Source organism: Neomonachus schauinslandi, chromosome 3, assembly GCF_002201575.2.
Source record: "Neomonachus schauinslandi chromosome 3, ASM220157v2, whole genome shotgun sequence".
NCBI classification, from domain to species: Eukaryota; Metazoa; Chordata; class Mammalia; order Carnivora; family Phocidae; genus Neomonachus; species Neomonachus schauinslandi.
This window is the reverse complement of record NC_058405.1, coordinates 155,226,118-155,245,829: the sequence shown is the minus strand read 5'-3', so window position 1 is coordinate 155,245,829 and position 19,712 is coordinate 155,226,118. Positions and strand designations below refer to the sequence as shown.

The 19,712-nt window shown below is 34.3% G+C and overlaps 1 protein-coding gene across 1 annotated transcript in view; it reads left to right on the top strand.

Annotated features, from left to right (window-relative positions):
* The window catches only part of PGAP1 (post-GPI attachment to proteins inositol deacylase 1), a 67,973-nt gene extending 52,498 nt beyond the window's left edge, over positions 1-15,475 (top strand). The window contains exons 20-27 of the mRNA XM_021702969.2: positions 4,790-4,883; positions 6,874-6,964; positions 7,740-7,937; positions 9,276-9,411; positions 10,657-10,707; positions 11,359-11,546; positions 12,809-12,913; positions 14,158-15,475. Coding sequence (XP_021558644.1) covers positions 4,790-4,883; positions 6,874-6,964; positions 7,740-7,937; positions 9,276-9,411; positions 10,657-10,707; positions 11,359-11,546; positions 12,809-12,913; positions 14,158-14,296 — 1,002 coding nt within the window. The 3' untranslated portion in view covers positions 14,297-15,475. The remainder of the gene's footprint in view (positions 1-4,789; positions 4,884-6,873; positions 6,965-7,739; positions 7,938-9,275; positions 9,412-10,656; positions 10,708-11,358; positions 11,547-12,808; positions 12,914-14,157) is intronic.
* The last annotated feature ends 4,237 nt before the right edge of the window (positions 15,476-19,712 follow it).

The window sequence follows — 19,712 nt, the reverse complement described above, 5'->3', positions numbered from 1 at the left end:
ATGCTGTATCCAGCTAGGCTGTCATTGAAAATAGAAGGAGAGATAAAAAGCTTCCAGGACAAACAAAAACTAAAAGAATTTGCAAACACAAAACCAGCCCTACAAGAAATATTGAAAGGGGTCCTCTAAGCAAAGAGAGAGCCTAAAAGCAACACAGACCAGAAAGGAACACAGACAATATACAGTAACAGTCACCTTACAGGCAATACAATGGCACTAAATTCATATCTTTCAGTAGTCACCCTGAATGGAAATGGGCTAAATGCCCCAATCAAAAGACACAGGCTATCAGATTGGATTAAAAAACAAGACCCACCGATATGCTGTCTGCAAGAGACTCATTTTAGACCCAAAGACAGCCCCAGATTGAAAGTGAGGGGGTGGGAAACCATTTACCGTGCTAATGGACACCAAAAGAAAGCTGGGGTGGCAATCCTTATATCAGACAAATTAGATTTTAAACCAAAGACTGTAATAAGAGATAAGGAAGGACACTATATCCGACTTAAAGGGTCTATCCAACAAGAAGATCTAACAGTTGTAAATATCTATGCCCCTAACATGGGAGCAGCCAATTATATAAGGCAATTAATAACAAAAGCAAAGAAACACATTGACAACAATACAATAATAGTGGGGGACTTTAACACCCCACTCACTGAAATGGACAGATCATCTAAGCTAAAGATCAACAGGAAATAAAGACTTTAAATGACACACTGGACCAAATGGACTTCACAGATATATTCAGAACATTCCATCCCAAAGCAACGGAATACACATTCTTCTCTAGTCCCCATGGAATATTCTTCAGAATAGATCACATCCTAGGTCACAAATCAGGTCTCAGCCGGTACCAAAAGATTGGGATCATTCCCTGCCTATTTTCGGACCACAGTGCTTTGAAACTAGAACTCAATCACAAGAGGAAAGTCGGAAGGAACTCAAATGCATGGAGGCTAAAGAGCATCCTACTAAAGAATGAATGGGTCAACCAGGAAATTAAAGAAGAATTTAAAAAATTCATGGAAACAAATGAAAATGAAAACACAACTGTTCAAAATCTTTGGGATGCAGCAAAGGCAGTCCTAAGAGGAAAGTATATAGCAATACAAGCCTTTCTCAAGAAACAAGAAAGGTCTCAAGTACACAACCTAACCCTATACCTAAAGGAGCTGGACAAAGAACAGCAAATAAAGTCTAAACCCAGCAGGAGAAGAGAAATAATAAAGATCAGAGCAGAAATCAATGAAATAGAAACCAAAAGAACAGTAGAACAGATCAACGAAACCAGGAGCTGGTTCTTTGAAAGAATTAACAAGATTGATAAACCCCTGGCTAGACTTACCAAAAAGAAAAGAGAAAAGACCCAAATAAATAAAATCATGAATGAAAGAGGAGAGATCACAACCAACACCAAAGAAATACAAACAATTATTAGAACATATTATGAGCAACTATATGCCAGCAAATTAGACAACCTGGAAGAAATGGATGCATTCCCAGAGATGTATCAACTACCAAAACTGAACCAGGAAGAAATAGAAAACCTGAACAGACCTATAACCACTAAGGAAATTGAAGCAATCATCAAAAATCTCCCAACAAACAAAAGCCCAGGGCCAGATGGCTTCCCAGGGGAATTCTACCAAACATTTAAAGAAGAATACCTATTCTTCTGAAACTGTTCCAAAAAATAGAAATGGAAGGAAAACTGCCAAACTCACTTTATGAGGCCACCATTACCTTGATCCCAAACCAGACAAAGACCCCATCAAAAGGGAGAATTACAGTTGCTGGAGTGGTCGGGGGTGGGAGGGATAGGGTGGCTGGGTGATAGACATTGGGGAGGGTATGTGCCATGGTGAGCGCTGTGAATTGTGTAAGACTGATGAATCACAGACCTGTACCTCTGAAACAAATAATATATTATAGGTTAAAAAAAAAACAGGGAAAAATGAAGGGGGGGATCAGAGGAGGAGATGAACCATGAGAGACTATGGATTCTGAGAAACAAACCGAGGGTTCTAGAGGTGAGGGGAGTTGGGGGGATGGGTTAGCCTGGTGATGGGTATTAAAGAGGGCACGTTTTGAATGGAGCACTGGGTGTTATGCACAAACAATGAATCATGGAACACTACATCAAAAACTAATGATGTAATGTATGGTGATTAACATAACAATAAAATTCTTTAAAAAGTTAATTACAGAGGAGAATAAATCTTTGTTAAAATTTTAACATTAAAAGAAGAATTTAACACCATCTTTTTATATATTTTTATACAAATTGGATCAGCTGAGGAGTGCCTGGGTGGCACAGTCGGTTTACCATTTGACTCTTGGTTTTGGCTCAGGTCGTGATCTCAGGGTCCTGGGACCAAACCCTGCTGGGAATGCCTCTCCCTTTTCCTCTGCCCCTCCCCCCTCAATAAATTAGTTTAAAAAAAAATTGGATCAGCTGACAGAATGACTTGAGGAACTATAACATAAAGGTCATGAATATAGGCTCTGGGTTCAATCCCATTCCACAGTATTCCAAAGACAGTGAAGGACCTAACAGCTTAATACAGGCATACGTTGGGAAAAGGGTCCATAGAGCATTGGTGCTATTTTGGTAGATGCAAGTCAAAGATTAGAAGTGAGTAGAAGAGGAGAAATAGTACATCAAGCTCTTGAGAAGTTTAGCTGTGATGGGGCGCGTGGGTGGCTCAGTCGTTAAGTGTCTGCCTCCGGCTCAGGTCATGATCCCAGGGTCCTGGGATTGAGCCCCACATCGGGCTCCCTGCTCAGCAGGAAACCTGCTTCTCCCTCTCCCACTCCCCCTGCTTGTGTTCCCTCTCTCACTGTGTCTCTCTCTGTCAAATAAATAAATAAAACCTTAAAAAAAAAAAAAGTTTAACTGTGAGAGAGGGGAAAAAAGTGGTAACTGGAGAGGGAAGTGGAGGAAAGGGAAGGTGTTGTCATTGTTTTCAGGGTGAGAGACTTGAATTTGTTTGAATGTCAGTGGCTAGGTGAGTAAATGAATACCGTGGAATTTTGTTATGTCATCTCTCTGTAAGACTCCTGGAAAAGAAAAAAAACTCGAGTTTTAAGTTAAAGCAGGTAATGATACCGAAGTATGAAATTGTTAATGAGATTACAGCAAAGTCACTACATTATAAACTCCTTAGACAGTGCTCACCCTTATATTCCCTGTCCCGAGCACATTGAACCCAATATATAGATGATACACTTTCTAAATCGGGAAAGATGGAATAAATTATATTTTCATAGTCATCTATGAATACTTTTTAACTTTAGTTCCATTTACATAAAAACAGCTCATCCTGTTTAAGAAATATTGACACAGTTATACCTTGGAGTTGTGAGTTTAGTTACAGACCACCACAATAAAGCAAATATTGGAATAAAGCAAGTCAAATGATATAAAAGTACATATAAAAGTTATGTTTATACTGTAGTCTGTTAAGTGTGCAGTGGTATGTCTAAAAAAATGCATACCTTAATTTTTAAAACTTCAGAGCTAAAAAATGCTAACCATTATTTGAGCTTTCCATGAGTCATAATCAGTCATCGTAGATAATCATAACAAATACAATCATGAAAACGTTTGAAATATTGCAAGAATTCTCAAAATATGACACAAAGTGAGCAAATGCTGTTGGGAAAATGACACCAATAGACTTGCTTAATGCCAGTTGCCACAAACCTTCACTTTGTAAAAAAATTCAATTATCTGCAAAGTGCAATGAAGCAAATCAATGAAATGAGGCATGCCTGTAATAGCAGCCAGTATTTTTTGATAGCTTATCATGTTTGAGTTAATACTCTAAATGCTTTATACTGGGTCGCCTGGGTGGCTCTGTTGGTTAAGTGGCTGCTTTCAGCTCAGGTCCTGATCCCAGAGTCCTGGGATCGAGCCCCACGTCGGGCTTCCTGCTCAGCGGAGAGCCTGCTTCTCCCTCTCCCTCTGCCTGCCGCTCTGCCTACTTGTGCTCTCTGTCTCTCTGTCAAATAAATAAAAAAAAATAAATGCTTTACATAAGTGAACATCCTTAAACTTTAAAACCACCTATAAGGTAAGTACTGTTATTGCCCCCATTTTACTGATAAGGACAATAAGAGTTAACAAGTAACTTGCTTGTCTATTAACTTTTTTTAAGATTTTATTTATTTTAGAGTGTGCACGTGTGTGAGGGGCAGAGGGAAAGGGAAGGAGAGAATCTCAAGCAGACTCTGTGCCAAGAGCAGAGCCTGACACAGAAATTATTTGCACCACCCTGAAATTAAGACCTGAGCCAAAATCAAGAGTCAGATGCTTAACCGACTGAGCCACCCAGGTTCCCCTACTTGTCTATTAGGTTTTTAATTGTGCAAGTTACTTGGGCTCCCTGTGCCTGAATTTCTTCATCTGTAAAATAGGAATAAGAATTACCTCAAAGGATTTGTGGGAGGAGAGCATGAGATAATGCATATAAAATGTTTAGTATCATGCCTGGACCGTATTAAATGCTCAATAAATGTAGCTTGTAAAAAAAGTTTGTAGTATATGCTACTCAATTGTATATTTTTTGTTGTGCCTTTATGAAAAATTCCAATTACGTTTCTAACATACTGTATATTCATAATATTTATTTTACTTAGAGTTTTGATACCCATTACTGGAAATACCTCTGTGACCATGTCAGGAATATAAAGTGAAAAAAGACATTTTTATTTCATGTGGAAGTACATTTATTTCATTAACATGAATATTCAGAAGTTGCCCTTTGATGTGCCTGTTTTCTAGGTAGTTAGATTTCATGGTGGAGCTCTTCCTGCTTATGTTACATCTAGTATCCTTCTTGCTTATGGAGGACAGTTATACTCTCTCTTCTCAACAGGTAAGAGTGTTTCTATTCCTCCTCTCTTCTTCACCCATTTCCTCCTCAGTGCTCCATTACTACTTATTTATCCCTCGTGTGGCTAAATTCATGACCCATCTCAAGTTTACAGGCATTTCAGATCCTCTGGTTTTAGGTGATCCCCAAGAAGATTCCTTACTTGGCTTTTCCATTTTACACTTTCATGCCGAAGGTTTTTCCGTCTATTCTGAGGATATCCTAAGAGGTAGAGTCTCCCTGATGGGGATCTTGTTCCCCATTCCATTCCTGGTACCTAACATAGTGTCAAGCACATAGTAGGCATTCAGTGTAATGTTTGGGCTGTATCCACTGTATCAGTTAGGTCCTGGCACACTGAATGGAATAATTGAGAGTTTATTTTAATGAAGGGACTATTTCAAAGGTATGGGTAGGGTTGAGGGAAACCAATAAGAAATGATTAAGTGCCAGATTAGCAGTAGAGCCATCTGATACTCCTTGGTGCCAGGGCAAGGGAGTGAGCAAGCCTAGAGAGCTATAGTAGAGGGCAGCATTACTACAGCTGCAGCCACTGTCAGCCTGTGGCTCAACAGGGCGGAAAGGCAGGGAAATACATACACTAACCTTATTTCCTCTTATCAGTGCCTATCATTCATTGCACCTAAGTCAGCCTCCCAGAGTTCAGAACAAAGTAAGGGGAGAATGGATCTGGAGAGGCAAATACAGAATATATACTGCACTGGACAAAACCTTCCTTTGAGTATAGCATTGAAAATAGTTTCCAGGAGCCTACTTTATAAAGCCCTCACACACTGTTGAGCTTGGATTGTAATCAAGGGAGGTGAGATAGGAAAAGACAGTGTATCAAAATACATAAAAGTAGTCTGAAAATATCCTCTACCATTTCCATCTTGCCAAATCCTTCTGCAGCTACTTAATTCCTTTCGATGACTTACAATTTCAAGTCTGCCTTTAGAATTCATTTTAATCGTCATATATTGCTGTTGGGAATGCAAGTGGTACAGATGCTTTGGAAAGTAGTCTGGCAGTTACTCTATGACTCAGGATCTGTACTCCTAGGTATATAACAAGAAAAATGTAAACATACACCCACACTAAACTTGTGCATACATGTTCACAGAAGCACTGTTTGTAATATCCAAAAAAGCAGAAACAACCCAAGTATCCATCAGCTGATAAATGGATAAATAAAATGTGCTGACACATCCTACAACATGGATGAATCTTGGAAACATGCCAAATGAAAGGAGCCAGTCACAAAGGACCATATATTAAATGATTTTGTTTATAGAAAATGTTCAGGGCGCCTGGGTGGCTCAGTTGGTTAAGCGACTGCCTTTGGCTCAGGTCATGATCCTGGAGTCCCGGGATCGAGTCCCACATCGGGCTCCCTGCTCAGCAGGGAGTCTGCTTCTCCCTCTGACCCTCCTCCCTCTCATGCTCTCTGTCTCTCATTGTCTCTCTCGCAAATAAATAAAGTCTTAAAAAAAAAAAAATTAAAAAAAAAATGTTCAGAATAGGCCAGTCTATAAAACAAAGTAGATTAGTTGTTGCCTGGGAATAGGGAAACATTGCAAGTGACAGTTAAGGGGAACAAAGTTTGTTTGGGGAGTAATGAAAATGTTCTGAGACTGATTGTGGTGATAAAACCACTAAATTGTGTATACTTTAAATGAATTGTGTGGTATGAGAATTATATCTCAGTAAAGTTGTTTTTTAAAAAAAATCACCTTTGAAGCTTTGTGAAAATACAAATGGTGAAACCCCAGCTTTGGCTTCCTGAAGTTGTTTCAGAAGGGATTGTGTACTCTTATATAAGATCTATTGAATTACAGTAATTTTTAATCTGTGAAGAGAGTCTTTATGATAATAATGACCCTTGCTTTTCTGACATGAAATATGTTGCTCTTACAATGCAGTCAGTGTATGATTACTCATAGTTACTATGAATTCTTTACTACACATAGGTGTTTTTTTTTTTAATCACCAGGTCATTGCTTAGAATATGCTACTATGTTGGATAAAGAAGCCAAGCCATACAAAGTTGATCCTTTAGTAATTATGATTAAGTTTCTGTTGGGGTAAGTTTTATTATCTGTGATAATGATTTTAATTATATATATGAAACATGTTTAGCCCCATAATGAAATATAAATATTCATACAAATATGGCAATTGTCTTGTTTTATTAAATGGGACTTTTCTCTTAGGCAGAGGCCTAGTAGGTATATCAACATTTACTTTAATACTATAACCATTTCAAAAGTAATTATAGAAGTTATATGTAGATGTATCAATTATAGAAACTTAGTCTGTAAATATACCAAACTTCTAACATTTGCAGAGGGATGCATATGGTCCATAATCTTTGAGTATCCCAGATTCATGAGCACAAACCATTATAGGATATTTGTGAAACAGTGCCTCAGATCACTTTTTCTTCCCATACAAAGTGTATTTTGGATCTCTACCACACTTAACATTCCATTTTTAATTTATTCTAATTTTGTGTTTTTTGCTTAGAACCAATATGCTTAGATCTCTTTTCATTAGCATTACAACTAGCTGTTGGTTTTCTAACTTAAAAAAAAGACCACTTATTTATTACAAGGATCAATAGAGAGCAGTGGAACTGCATTCAGACTCAGGACTCGGATCCTTGAAGATCAGTAGACTCACTTGGAAAATAAATGACTTGTTCTCTACAAGGAATTGAAATTTGTTTTTCAGTATAATTACGAATTGAGTATCATGGAACTTTGGTGATTCTAGTGAATGGTCAGACACCTCAGATATTAAATACTTGAATATCAGTTGATTTTTTTTCTTTTATTGTATGTTTTCTTTTATCCACAGATATAAATGGTTTAAGGAATTATGGGATGTGTTACTGTTACCAGAATTAGATGCCATCGTTTTAACTAGTCAGAGTATGTGTTTCCCCCTTGTATCCTTGATTCTCTTTCTGTTTGGAACATGTACTGCCTACTGGGGTGGCCTACTTTCTTCTACATCTGTGAGACTCCTTTCTTCATTGTGGCTAGCTTTGAAAAGGTAAAAATGACTGAAAGTTTTCTAATTGCTCTTAAGGAAAAAACTATATTTTGATAGGGAACCTCACAATTAATTGGCTTTCACTAAACTCTAATTTTTTTTAAAGATTTTATTTAATTGTTAGAGAGAGAGTACAAGCAGGGGGAGCAGCAAGGAGAGGGAGAAGCAGGCTCCCGCTGAGCAGAGAGCCCGACATGGGGCTCGATCCCAGGACCCTGGGATCATGACCTGAGCCGAAGGCAGACACTTAACCAACTGAGCCACCCAGGCACCCCTAAACTCTAATTTCTAAGGAAAGATGTATAACTAGAAAAACATGTATTAGTGTTCAAAGTTATGTCTTTGTTAAAGATAATCATTTAGGGACACCTGGCTGGCTCAGTCAGAGGAGCATGCAACTCTTGATCATAAGTTTGAGCCCCACGTTGGTATAGAGATTACTGAATTAAATAAAAACTTTTATTTAAAAAAAGATAATCATTTATTGCAAGCTAAATGCTACATTTGTGTTAATGCCAAGAGTCAATCAAAAAAGTTTGACAGGAGTGCCTTACTGGCTCAGTCGGTAGAGCATGCGACTTTTGAACTCAGGGTCATGAGTTCAAGCCCAGCATTGGGAGTAGACATTACTTTAAAAAGTGACAGATTACTGAAGTATTTTTAATTTTTATGATTGTAAATCTTTCAAAGGAAGAAGCGTTTCTCTGGCAATGCTTTTATATGTTGACTTTCAGTCAAACCTGAGAGCAAGAGAATTCTAGATACTTAAGATCAGATAAGATGAAATGCATAAAAATTCCAAAAACATTGCCTTGAGTTTTATTTTGGACCCAAAGATAAAGTTTGAAGTTCCTAGTAGGTCCTTCAGGTAAACCACTGACCTCGTTTCTATTGCCTTTGCTCCTCACCAGACATGTTATGTGATGTACTGTCACAGAGGGGATTATGGTGTGATGCTTCTTCCTTCACCCTTCTGAGGTGGTTCTGACACTAACAGCATCATAAGTCTGAGTGATCTCGAGACTTCAAGAAATAGAAAGGTTGCAAATACGTGGCACAGGGCCTATAATTAATTATCTTTAGCAACATTTTTTCTTAGTACAAATATCAGCCATAGTGTATCTAAATGGAAGAGGAGCTGTCACAGTGTATTACAGAATATACAAATATATGTCATCCCTTGCCTTTATGAAAAAATATTTTACTGCTTACCTTATGGTACTTGCATATTAATAAGCAGGAGAGCTTGGCAGAGTACTGTATTGTTTTCTTTTTAAATGTGACTGTATAAATAACTGTTAATATACTCTTAAAAGCTTTATTCTTGTTTTTTTCCAGGCCCTCTGAACTTCCTAAAGATATCAAAATGATATCAGCAGATTTGCCCTTTTTGACAATTGTTTTGATCATAGTTAGTTGGACAACCTGTGGAGCATTTGCCATACTGCTTACTTATCTTTATTATGTGTTTAAGGTATGTCACATCACTGAAGTCAGAATGGCTGGGCTTTGTGTCAGGCAGACATAGAATTTCCTGTAGGTGTTGTTAACAAAAATTTTAATTACAGTTGCAGTAACCTATTATTTAAGGTTTAAGTGTAGGTTTTTTTTAAACATCTTAGTTATTTAAAATATATGGTTAACTATAGAGCTGAAATTATTGATCTGAGTTTAAAATAAACGGAGTTTATTTAAAAAAAAAGGAAAAATACATAATCTGTTTCACATTGCTTCTTGCTTTTGCAAGTAATGTTAACTTTTTAAAAAACATTTTACTAGAGCAGTTTTCATTCATACCTCCCTTTGACCATGGGTAATAGACAAAAAGTTACGTCAGTGGGATCGAGCTATCAATTGTGCTGACATAATGTAGAATGTTATAGATGTTGCTGGAGAATCAGAAGACAAAAATAATGAGGCTGATAATTTTACTGAGGAAGTAAAAAACACTTCCAAGAAGGCTGATAGCTTTGCAGGAAAATCTAGGTTATACAACGGTATACTCTCCTCATTAAACTTAGGTAGAGACAGTTGATACCAGAATGGATAATCATTTTTTTCTTTTTTAAACAAAGGTTTATTTACATCTGCTTCAGACACTAATACATGCACATTATAGATTATTTTCAGTTTTTCAAAGGAAATTTATGTCCATCAGAAAAATCTGTTTACTACTTTGATTTATAAATACGATATTTTTAGCTTTTTAAATTGGATATTTCAAATAGTTGGCACAATGAGCAAAACTTTCTCAAATACTTGGCTTAAGCAAACCTAACAAATTAAACCTAAAGATTTTCTGAGATTCTTGTAAACATTTCACCATATATAATTGAGTTCAAATTTTCAAAAATTGAGAATAGATAAGACATATTAAATTCTTTATACTATACTGATGATAATCAAATATTTTACTCACAGGACACTAAGTAGCTAGAGCAAAGCATTATTCAAACATAGGTTCTCAGAATAGCAATATATCCTGGACCCATCATACTCTGGAAGTTTGTTTTATTTTGTTTCTGTTTTTTAATCCATAATAGCAAGCTTGTATAGTTGTTATTTACCTTTTCTGAAAGAATATTTGTAAATGTTTAAACATTTTTAGTTATGCAGATTTCTTTAAATTTCAGATTAGTGTTTCTCAGTTGTAATAAAAATGGTTGTTTTTTTGTTTCAAAATAAAAGTGAAATTATACAGTTTTTTCTTTTTTCCTAGATTGTTCATCTGCAAGCCAGCCTAACAACTTACAAAAATAGCCAGACTGTGGTAAGTTTTATTTTCAAAACTCTACATCACTTTAATATAAAAGAACATGGCAAAATAAAAAAGTTTGTGTGTTTTTAAGTTAGGATTTTACAGTGTTTTAAAAAGGTGTCATGAATTTCAGTAACTTTAAGAAAAGTGAACCTAATAGATTGTCTAATTTTAATTTTTTGTTGTTGTTAGAGAGTACACATGTGGTGGAGGGCAGGTGGTAGCAGGGAGGGACAGAGGAAGAGAGAATCTCAAGCCCCCAGCTCAGGGCTTGATTTCACAACCCTGAGATCATGACCTGAGCCAAAATAAAGAGTCCAACACTTAACTGACTGAGCCACTCAGGCGCCCCTGTCTAATTTAAATTTGATCTTTATCAGTACTTATGTCATTTTTATTGTTACAAATTATCTTTTTTAAATTTTAAGTAATTACTTAGAGGATATAGTCTCAGCAGTGGAAAAAGCAAGTCAAGGAATAAAAATGTTATAGCTAATAACTGCTTTAAATTACATTGAGCAAGTTAATTTCAATATTTTGTATTAGTTTGGCAATAGAAAGATGTGGTTATTTAGCTATTAAATAAATAATTGAGTGTGATCCTGAGTAAAATAATAAACTTTAATTTTAATATCTTAGTGTTTTTACTTTATTGCTTTATAGAATCCCAAACACTCTAGAAGAAGTGAAAAAAAATCAAATCACCATAAAGACTCTACAGTACACTATCTTCGTTTATCTGCCAATGATGCTGAAGATAGTCTTCGCATGCACAGTACTGTGATTAACTTACTAACATGGATTGTATTACTCAGCATGCCATCTTTAATTTATTGGTTAAAGAATCTCAGGTGTGTTTTATTTATATAATTATGATTTATGTGCTTCAAACAATAAATATCTGTAAGTAGAGACTACCAGATTCCTAATGGTCCATAAAACTTCCTCAAGAATAGGAAGCTATATAATTTCAGGAAATATATATATTCACATTTAATATATTCACATTTTTTCCCTTACTATGAGAATATAAACTTCCTCAAAATCTGCCCAAAAGAGGGAAGTATATTTTATTTATTTTACCTTTAACCTTCTGTGAGTCTAGATGTGAAAATGTGCTTTATTTTGTTTACTTAAGGTATTCATAATGCTTGGTGCTTTAAGTATTTTTCAATTCATGATCAGTTTTATGTTTTCTTAAATTTGGAAGGAAGAAAATGCTTACATTTAAAAAGATAAGAAATAATGAAAAAAAATTGTAGTTTTCTAATTGAGTATCAAACATTGAACTAAAATAAATGACCAGCTATTTTACTACTGAAAACCATTTTTGCCTTGCCACATGATAATTTTCTAGGTTAAATTAGAGTGTGAAAATGCCCTCTGAGATTATTTCTGGAATATTTAGTTATTGGTAGATATTAAAAAAAAAAACAGGCCACCTCATCCAAGTAATAATTGATCCCCTACTCAATACAGTTTTCAGAAATGATACAAAAATTTCAAATTATCTAAATACTGGAAAAATTTTTTTTGAAAAGCCAAGTAAGTTTGATAAATTAAATCAACAGGTTACGAGATGTTAATATCCCTCCTTTGTCCCTCATTTTAGTCAAGATCCAGATTTTTGTTCACAGGTTTGGGGAGAAATTATTTGAGGAGCTCAAATTTATGATTCTGAAATGCTATCCATGCCTCACTGTCCATAAATGCCAGAGATGAGAATTTGGATTTTTAAAAATAGGGACAATTGCTTTATAAAAACCTTTGTTTTCTTCATCTTTTTTTTTCTAGAGCAGACTTAATATATTTTAAATAATTTGTTTTTTAAAAACATTTCTATATGAGCTTTCAGGCATATACCTCTTATTAAAAGGAAGTGCTTCCATATTGGATACTTTCATTTCCTTTAGTAGTTTCTGAACATAATTCTCCATATAAAACCTTAGGTATAAAGATGATCTATAGCAAAAGTTATTTATCAAAGATTTCATGAGCTATTTAGAGCTCTCATATCTATGGAATGTTTTGAAATTAATTTGTTTGATTCTGATCATTTAAAATGATTGGGTGTGCTTTATGGATTTATAAGGGTTTTTTCTCTTTGATATAGGTATTACTTTAAACTTAATCCTGATCCATGTAAACCTTTGGCATTTATTCTTATTCCAACTATGGCAATTCTTGGAAATACTCACACTGTTTCAATAAAATCCAGGTATAATAGTTTAATCTTTCTTTTTCTCACATCTTTTCCTACTCATAATCACTCTTTTATGTCTGAAACATGTTCTTTATGTCTCAATATTTTGACTATGTCTAAATATTTTGATATATTCCTAAAGCTAAAGCTGTAATCATACAGTAATTATGGTTTGTATGCAGGTATAATTTATATATAAGTATATTTTATTTGTTTTCTTAATTATGGATTTTACTTGTTAGGATATAATAACTTTTTTTTTAATTTAGCTCTTAAAAGATATGATGTCTAATAAGATTTTGTTTCCAAAAAGTATGGAAGGAGTGAAGTGGATAGGATTATAGATGCAGTAAGATTGGCCATGACTTGATACTTTTTGAAGTTGGGTGATGGGTACATGAAATTCATCACACTGTTAGTTCACTTATATGTATGTTTAAAGTTCTCTATAAATTTGACTTTTCATTGACTGGTTTGGTTGTTTGCTCTAGAAGCCTGTTTTCAGTTGGTTCTGGCAGATGGTTGCAGATATTCTAGAATGAAGCAGACCTGAGGTTTAAATCTTGGCTCTGCCATTTAATACCTCTATGTCTTTAGACAAATTTCCTAACCCCTCTTATCCTTAGTTTCTCTGTTTTCAGAGTAAAATGGTAATAGTCTTTTTCTTTTAAAAAGATTTAGTGTCTTGTCTTAATATTGTTCCTGTTAGTAATTAAGAGTTTCTTTATTTGGTTAAGTTTCTTTTTTTGTTTTGTTTTTTTGCTATTACAAGGAAGGTTAAAATAGTTCTGTAGCTATGTCCTAGTAAATATTATTTTTGAAGATTTTATTTATTCATTTGACACAGAGAGAGAGACACAGAGAGAGGGAACACAAGCAGGGGAGTGGGAGAGGGAGAAGCAGGCTTCCCGCCGAGCAGGGAGCCCGATGCGGGGCTCAATCCCAGTACTCTGGGATCATGATCTGAGCCGAAGGCAGACGCTTAATGACTGAGCCACCCAGGCGCCCCGTAAATATTATTTTTGAAAGGATAAGTTTTTAGAGGTAGAATTGCTGAATAAAAGTCCAACTAATATTTTTCTGTTGTTAAAATTTTAAAGACTGAACAAAATTGATTATTTACTTAATAGAAATATTTTTCTCTAGCTAAAATGTGGCTTGTATTGATCTTTTTAAAAATTATGGACAGTTAAATCAGCATATTCTGGTTTTGCCTACAATGTAGTTTACATAATGTATATTTCTCTGTTTCTTTACAGTAAATTGTTGAAGGCTACTTCACAATTTCCACTTCCTCTGGCTGTTGGTGTAATTGCTTTTGGGTCAGCACATTTATACAGGGTTCCATGCTTCATTTTCATTCCTCTTTTACTCCATGCATTATGCAACTTCATGTAAGACTGAATTTAAGGAATGATAAAAATAATTACAACTTTAGGGTCAGTAAGAAGAGAGAATGCACAGATTCATCAATGTGGACAGCAAGATCCTTTGGAGAAGACCAGTCTATTTTTACAATATTGAAAATAGGAAATTAGTTTTATAATGCTTGAGAAAAGTAGTTGAAGCATGGTTTTGTTTTGTGGTATGGCATCTGTGTACTAGTCATTTTTGAAAAGGGTCTGGTGGCCACTGTTTTTGAGGACTTCTGCATATCAGCTATTCTGCTTAATTGGCCATACTGGGGATCTTCTAAATACTCAGTAAATGTAGCATTGCTTGTAATCTCAACTCAAGCATTCTGCTCATTTCATCAAACTTTCTTCTGAAAAGTCAGTTACTTTGTATTTGCTACAGCATGCATATTGAGAAATCAGTCTTAAAAGATGAATGAAAAAGAAAAAGATCAATGAAATTCACAACTGTTTGGTTTCTCAAAAATGAAATAACCTCAAAGAGTCAGTTTTGGCAGCCACAGTGAACAAGGCAGATCTTTGTTTTCTTACATCTATGAAAATACAACTTTTAATTTTAAGGAGACATGTTTTCTTGGTAACCAATGGAAGATTGGTGAACATAATTTAAACTCAAAACTTAGTGAAATTTTCTCACTACTTTTCAAATACAGATCTTATTTTGTATTCTTGGTGAATATCAGGAGTCTATTAAAGAAATCTCTCATTAAATTTAAAGAAAATTGTCCCAGATATTTACTTATTGATGTTGGAGCGGTACAGTTGTTCAGTATGTACCATTTTATTTAATTCATTGACCCAATGGTTGCCAAAAGTGCCTCACATCATGATGGATTTTTAAAATAACTAAATTCCAGTGGTCAGAAAAAAACTCTAGGTTTGCAGTTTTTGTCTACTGTAGAAAAAAAGTCAGCGTGATCAAGTGGTGTACCACATTTGATATGTAAAATTATACTATTAATGGAATAACCAACTGTTACCCATTAATAGCATAAGTATAAACAGTATACCTAAATAAATTGGAGGTTTTAGCCACTAGTTTTAACAATGGCATCTTAATTTGCCAAGGTGATTACCTTGGTTTGACAGAAAAGAGAGTAATATTTCTATTTCATTTGAGACTTCAGCTCGCTTTTAGCTACAGAAGAGTAGGTAATGGAGCTAGGTATCTTTGCCTTAAGATAGAATAAACTCAGGCTGAGGTATACTTGGCTCATGGAGCCCTTCCTTTAGATGTGTATGCTCTACATACCCAAAACCGTTTAAAGTCCTTAAATCCCGGTAATACTTGTGAACTTTTGTCCTTGTTAGTACCCAGGACTGTCCTAGAGTACCAGATTCATTTTGTCAGCAATTGCATCTGGATTCCATTACAACCTCTCAGCTGTTACTGCCTGTGGAGAGTTTCCCCCACTTCACTGCCTGTAGAGGGTTACCTCACTTCACTTCTCAGTTATTCCTCAGGTCCTTGCTGTTTTGGCATCAGTTGAAGAGGATCTCGGTATCATCTATAAGGGTTGTAAGTTTGTTTAATTCCATTGTTGTCTCTCCCAACCTCATGCCTATTCAGTATTTATATTTTCACTTATGGAGATCATTAAAGGGAAGTGATAACCTCATAGTAGACATGGCTGACATTTCAGGCTCTTGTTTGAGAGAGGTAGCACAAGGATAAAGTACAAAATGCTTGTTTGTTCAGTATATGAAAGGAAAGAGAGTTTATTATACACTTGTCCCATGGCATACCACTTGTATATTTAAATAAGGACATATCTGCTTATGTTTACCTATTCATATATTCATAAGTAAGTTTTATATACATTGTATCTTTGTTTTTTTCACTGACATTATTATATTTTTAAGTTACAGGTTAAATGTGTCATTTAACTATTTCTTAATTTAAACTTATGTTTATATACAGAAAGAACTTTAGAAAATTCATTAATTTGTATCTTCTATTGACAGCCACAGTCATTGTGTTTATATGATCTAAAGTCTCCTTATTCAGTCAGTACTGCTCATGAATAAAATGTAACAAGCTTAAATTTCTCATTTGTGAGTAGGAGATTAGCTTTTTAAAGCAGCAGACTAGGCACACGAATTCTCGCTAAACAATTTTCGTATGCGTGTAGTTATCAAGTCCTAAAGTCTTATTTATTCCAACAGAATATTTCATTTTAGGGCTATAAAAAGGATTCTAATTAAACATAAACAGTAGTAGGTTGGGTCTTTAACCATTGTATACACACACACACACACACACACACACCCCTACACACACACTCACTCACTCACACATACACATTTTGACAGGGTGTTTATCAAATCCTGATGTACTTTAAGCCTAAATAACTACCAGAGATGAGAAGATAGGCTCTGTCTCAAGATTAGGGAAATTGATGTTTCTGTCACTTGGGGAAAAGATAGTCCTTTTGTCTTTAAATTATACATTGTTTCTACCATGCTTACAACCTGTATTAATTAGCTGGCAAAACAGTACAGCTTTATTAGAAATGTTACTAAAAATGAAATTATTTACTGGAAGTTACAGATTCTTCAGTTCAACAAACTTCTGAGCTCAAGTGCTATAACATTTTTATTTAGAATTTGAGTTTTGAGTTATAAAAATTACTCTTGGACCCTATTGTTGATAACTAGATCAAACAGGAAAAATACTGAGTACTTTTAGTGTTTCTAAAGCCTCAGTTGGAGTTACTAGTATAATTTGGAAGTGATAATATGATAGAAAATATTAACGTCTTTTTTCTGGATCTTTTTCATGCCAGAAATTAAAACAGTTTCTGCTAACTCTTTTCTTGGTTGTCACTAGAATGAAGATATTTAAAACAGTGGTCCCAAAAAGCCATTCTTGCCTGGTTCACATTGATTTTGAGTTTCTTCAGTATATACTGATCATGTATTGATTAATCTTTAATTTTTTTTCATATTTTGGTCAGATAAATTCACATGTATCTAATGGAATACCTTTTCTTGATTGAACTACACTGTGGTATCTATATGATTATACAGTAAAAAAAATAAAGAACTATACTAGGCCTAGTAAATGTTTGTTGTTGATTATCCTATCACTCGTGCAGACGGTACACGTTTCCACCACACATATATACTTAAGCAAATTATCGGATTTGTTCATTATCTAGTTCTACACTTTTTCTAATGCTTCAGACTTGTCATTCATAGCATAGTATATTTATTTTACCTCACTGCTCATTAGCACCTCTTACACATAGTGGCCAGGGGAAATAAAAGGAGGGAAAATGGGAGAAACACAACGATTATAGGATAAACTAGGACTGTTGATTCCTGAATCCCCAGATAGTTCAACTGACCTGTATTTTCAATTTAGGCATTAGGTCTAAATTAGTATAATGTCTTGCTTTATTAGGAGGTTTAGTGTAAAACTTTACAGTGCTGCACTTGCAAATTTAGTAACCTGTTATTAAAATCAGTTGGGAAAATTTTTTTAAATATGTTGTGACTTTCTATGACTAGGCATGTGTTGATTATTTTTTTCATCATCACTTTTTGTTTTCTCAGTGTCACCTATCATAGGAAACTAGATACCTTGTGAGGTTTTTCAAGGGGGGAGTCCATTTAGAGAGCATGACACACAAAGTATCTTTGTATTATGCAGGGTGCCTGGCTGGCTCAGTCCGTGGAGCATGTGACTCTTGATCTGGGGGTTGTGAGTTCAAGCCCCACTTTGGGTGTGGAGATTACTTAAAAATAAAATCTTAAAAAAAAAAAAAAGACAAGACAGAAAGCTTCCTTGCCACACAAGGTAAATGTAGAAGATGCTATTATGAAATAGATGATTAGGAGCTGAAATTTTATCTCACTCTTTTTGAACAAAGGACAGCATTTCAAAGTCTGTAATGAACTTTTATTTATACATAATACACATGCATTCTTTCACAGTAAGTTTCAACAGCCTGAGGAAATAGTAAGTCTGTGAAGCTACTTGTGTTTTTTACTTTTAATAAGGATGATAGGAAAGAAAAGTCAGGTCAGTAATCCAAATCTGAATATGTGTACTGTAGATGTTTAAGAATTCACATTTTTGTGATAAATTATATTATGAATATAGAAGACTGATATTGTATATTAGCAGTTTTAAGAACAAAGTTTGGAAATAGTGAGAATAGACTAATTTATTTCATTAATAGTATAAATATAACAGTACACCTGAATCACTAATATACATCCTTCAAAAGCTAAATATTCTAAGCTACATCTTGATTACATTGTCTATGGTTGAAAATTTTAAATCAAGTACAGGACTTTCTGAAAGTGTTTGGCATGTTATGCTGCCAAAAATGACTATGGTTTGAAATGCCAAGTAACCAATTTCTGATGACTTTGTATAGGACTTGATATATATGAGTCAAAATTATTCTATACCAATTCTGTACATTGTAACTTTGAATACTTGTAAAAAACTATATTTGTTAATGTATTTTGGTTATTGTAAATTTGTTTGCATATTTGAATTTTAATCATAATTTAGAAAGGCTAAAAAGTAGCCAGTTTTGTAAAGTTCATATACTATTTTTAATGTTATTTTTGTTTTTAGTATTTGTATTCTCGTAATGTTATTAGTAAAAGATTTATAGACAAAGCATAGAACTGTTAACTGTTCATAAGCCAAATTATAGGCATATTTTGTATTTCATGTTGCACTTGTTTTCATATTGGACTTTTTACATCCCTTTTACAGGAAAAAAAAAAACACATTTGAATTTTTTAAGCACAAAACTCTGCATTGAAAAATGTAACTGTATCCATATGGTTAGCAAAACATACTTTGCCACCAAAGCTAAAAGAAACTGTAAAATACCTCCAGATATCTGTGCCAATGAATTTTTCTTAACATATTGGGATTAAAGGAAAAATATTTTCAGTATTTTTCATCTGCGACTTAATATTAAATATGTAAATCATCAAAACTTACATTCCATACCCCAAATTTTCTTTGAATATGTATAATATACCATAGTATATTCTATTTTATCTGAATTGTGGAGTAATGTTCTCTGATTTTATTGGGTTTAAAAGTTAATTTACCCAATAATGATCTTTTGTTAATTAATTGAAGTAATCTTCTTTCATTCATCACAGATTCATTCTGTTGTGTAAAACTTTAAATGTTATTGTGCAGATTATTTTTAGTACAGGTGTCTCTCATTTATGTAATAGAGATTTTACTATGGAATTTGTTTTGTTTTCTATGTATTTCCATTCAGTCCCTTTATAAATCACATGTTTCAAAGGGGAAAATTATCTACTAGATCCTAACAGTACAATGAAATAAACATTTTAAAATGCATATTTTAAGAGAAAATATAAACAATGGTGTTAATGCTGAATGTTAACACCGA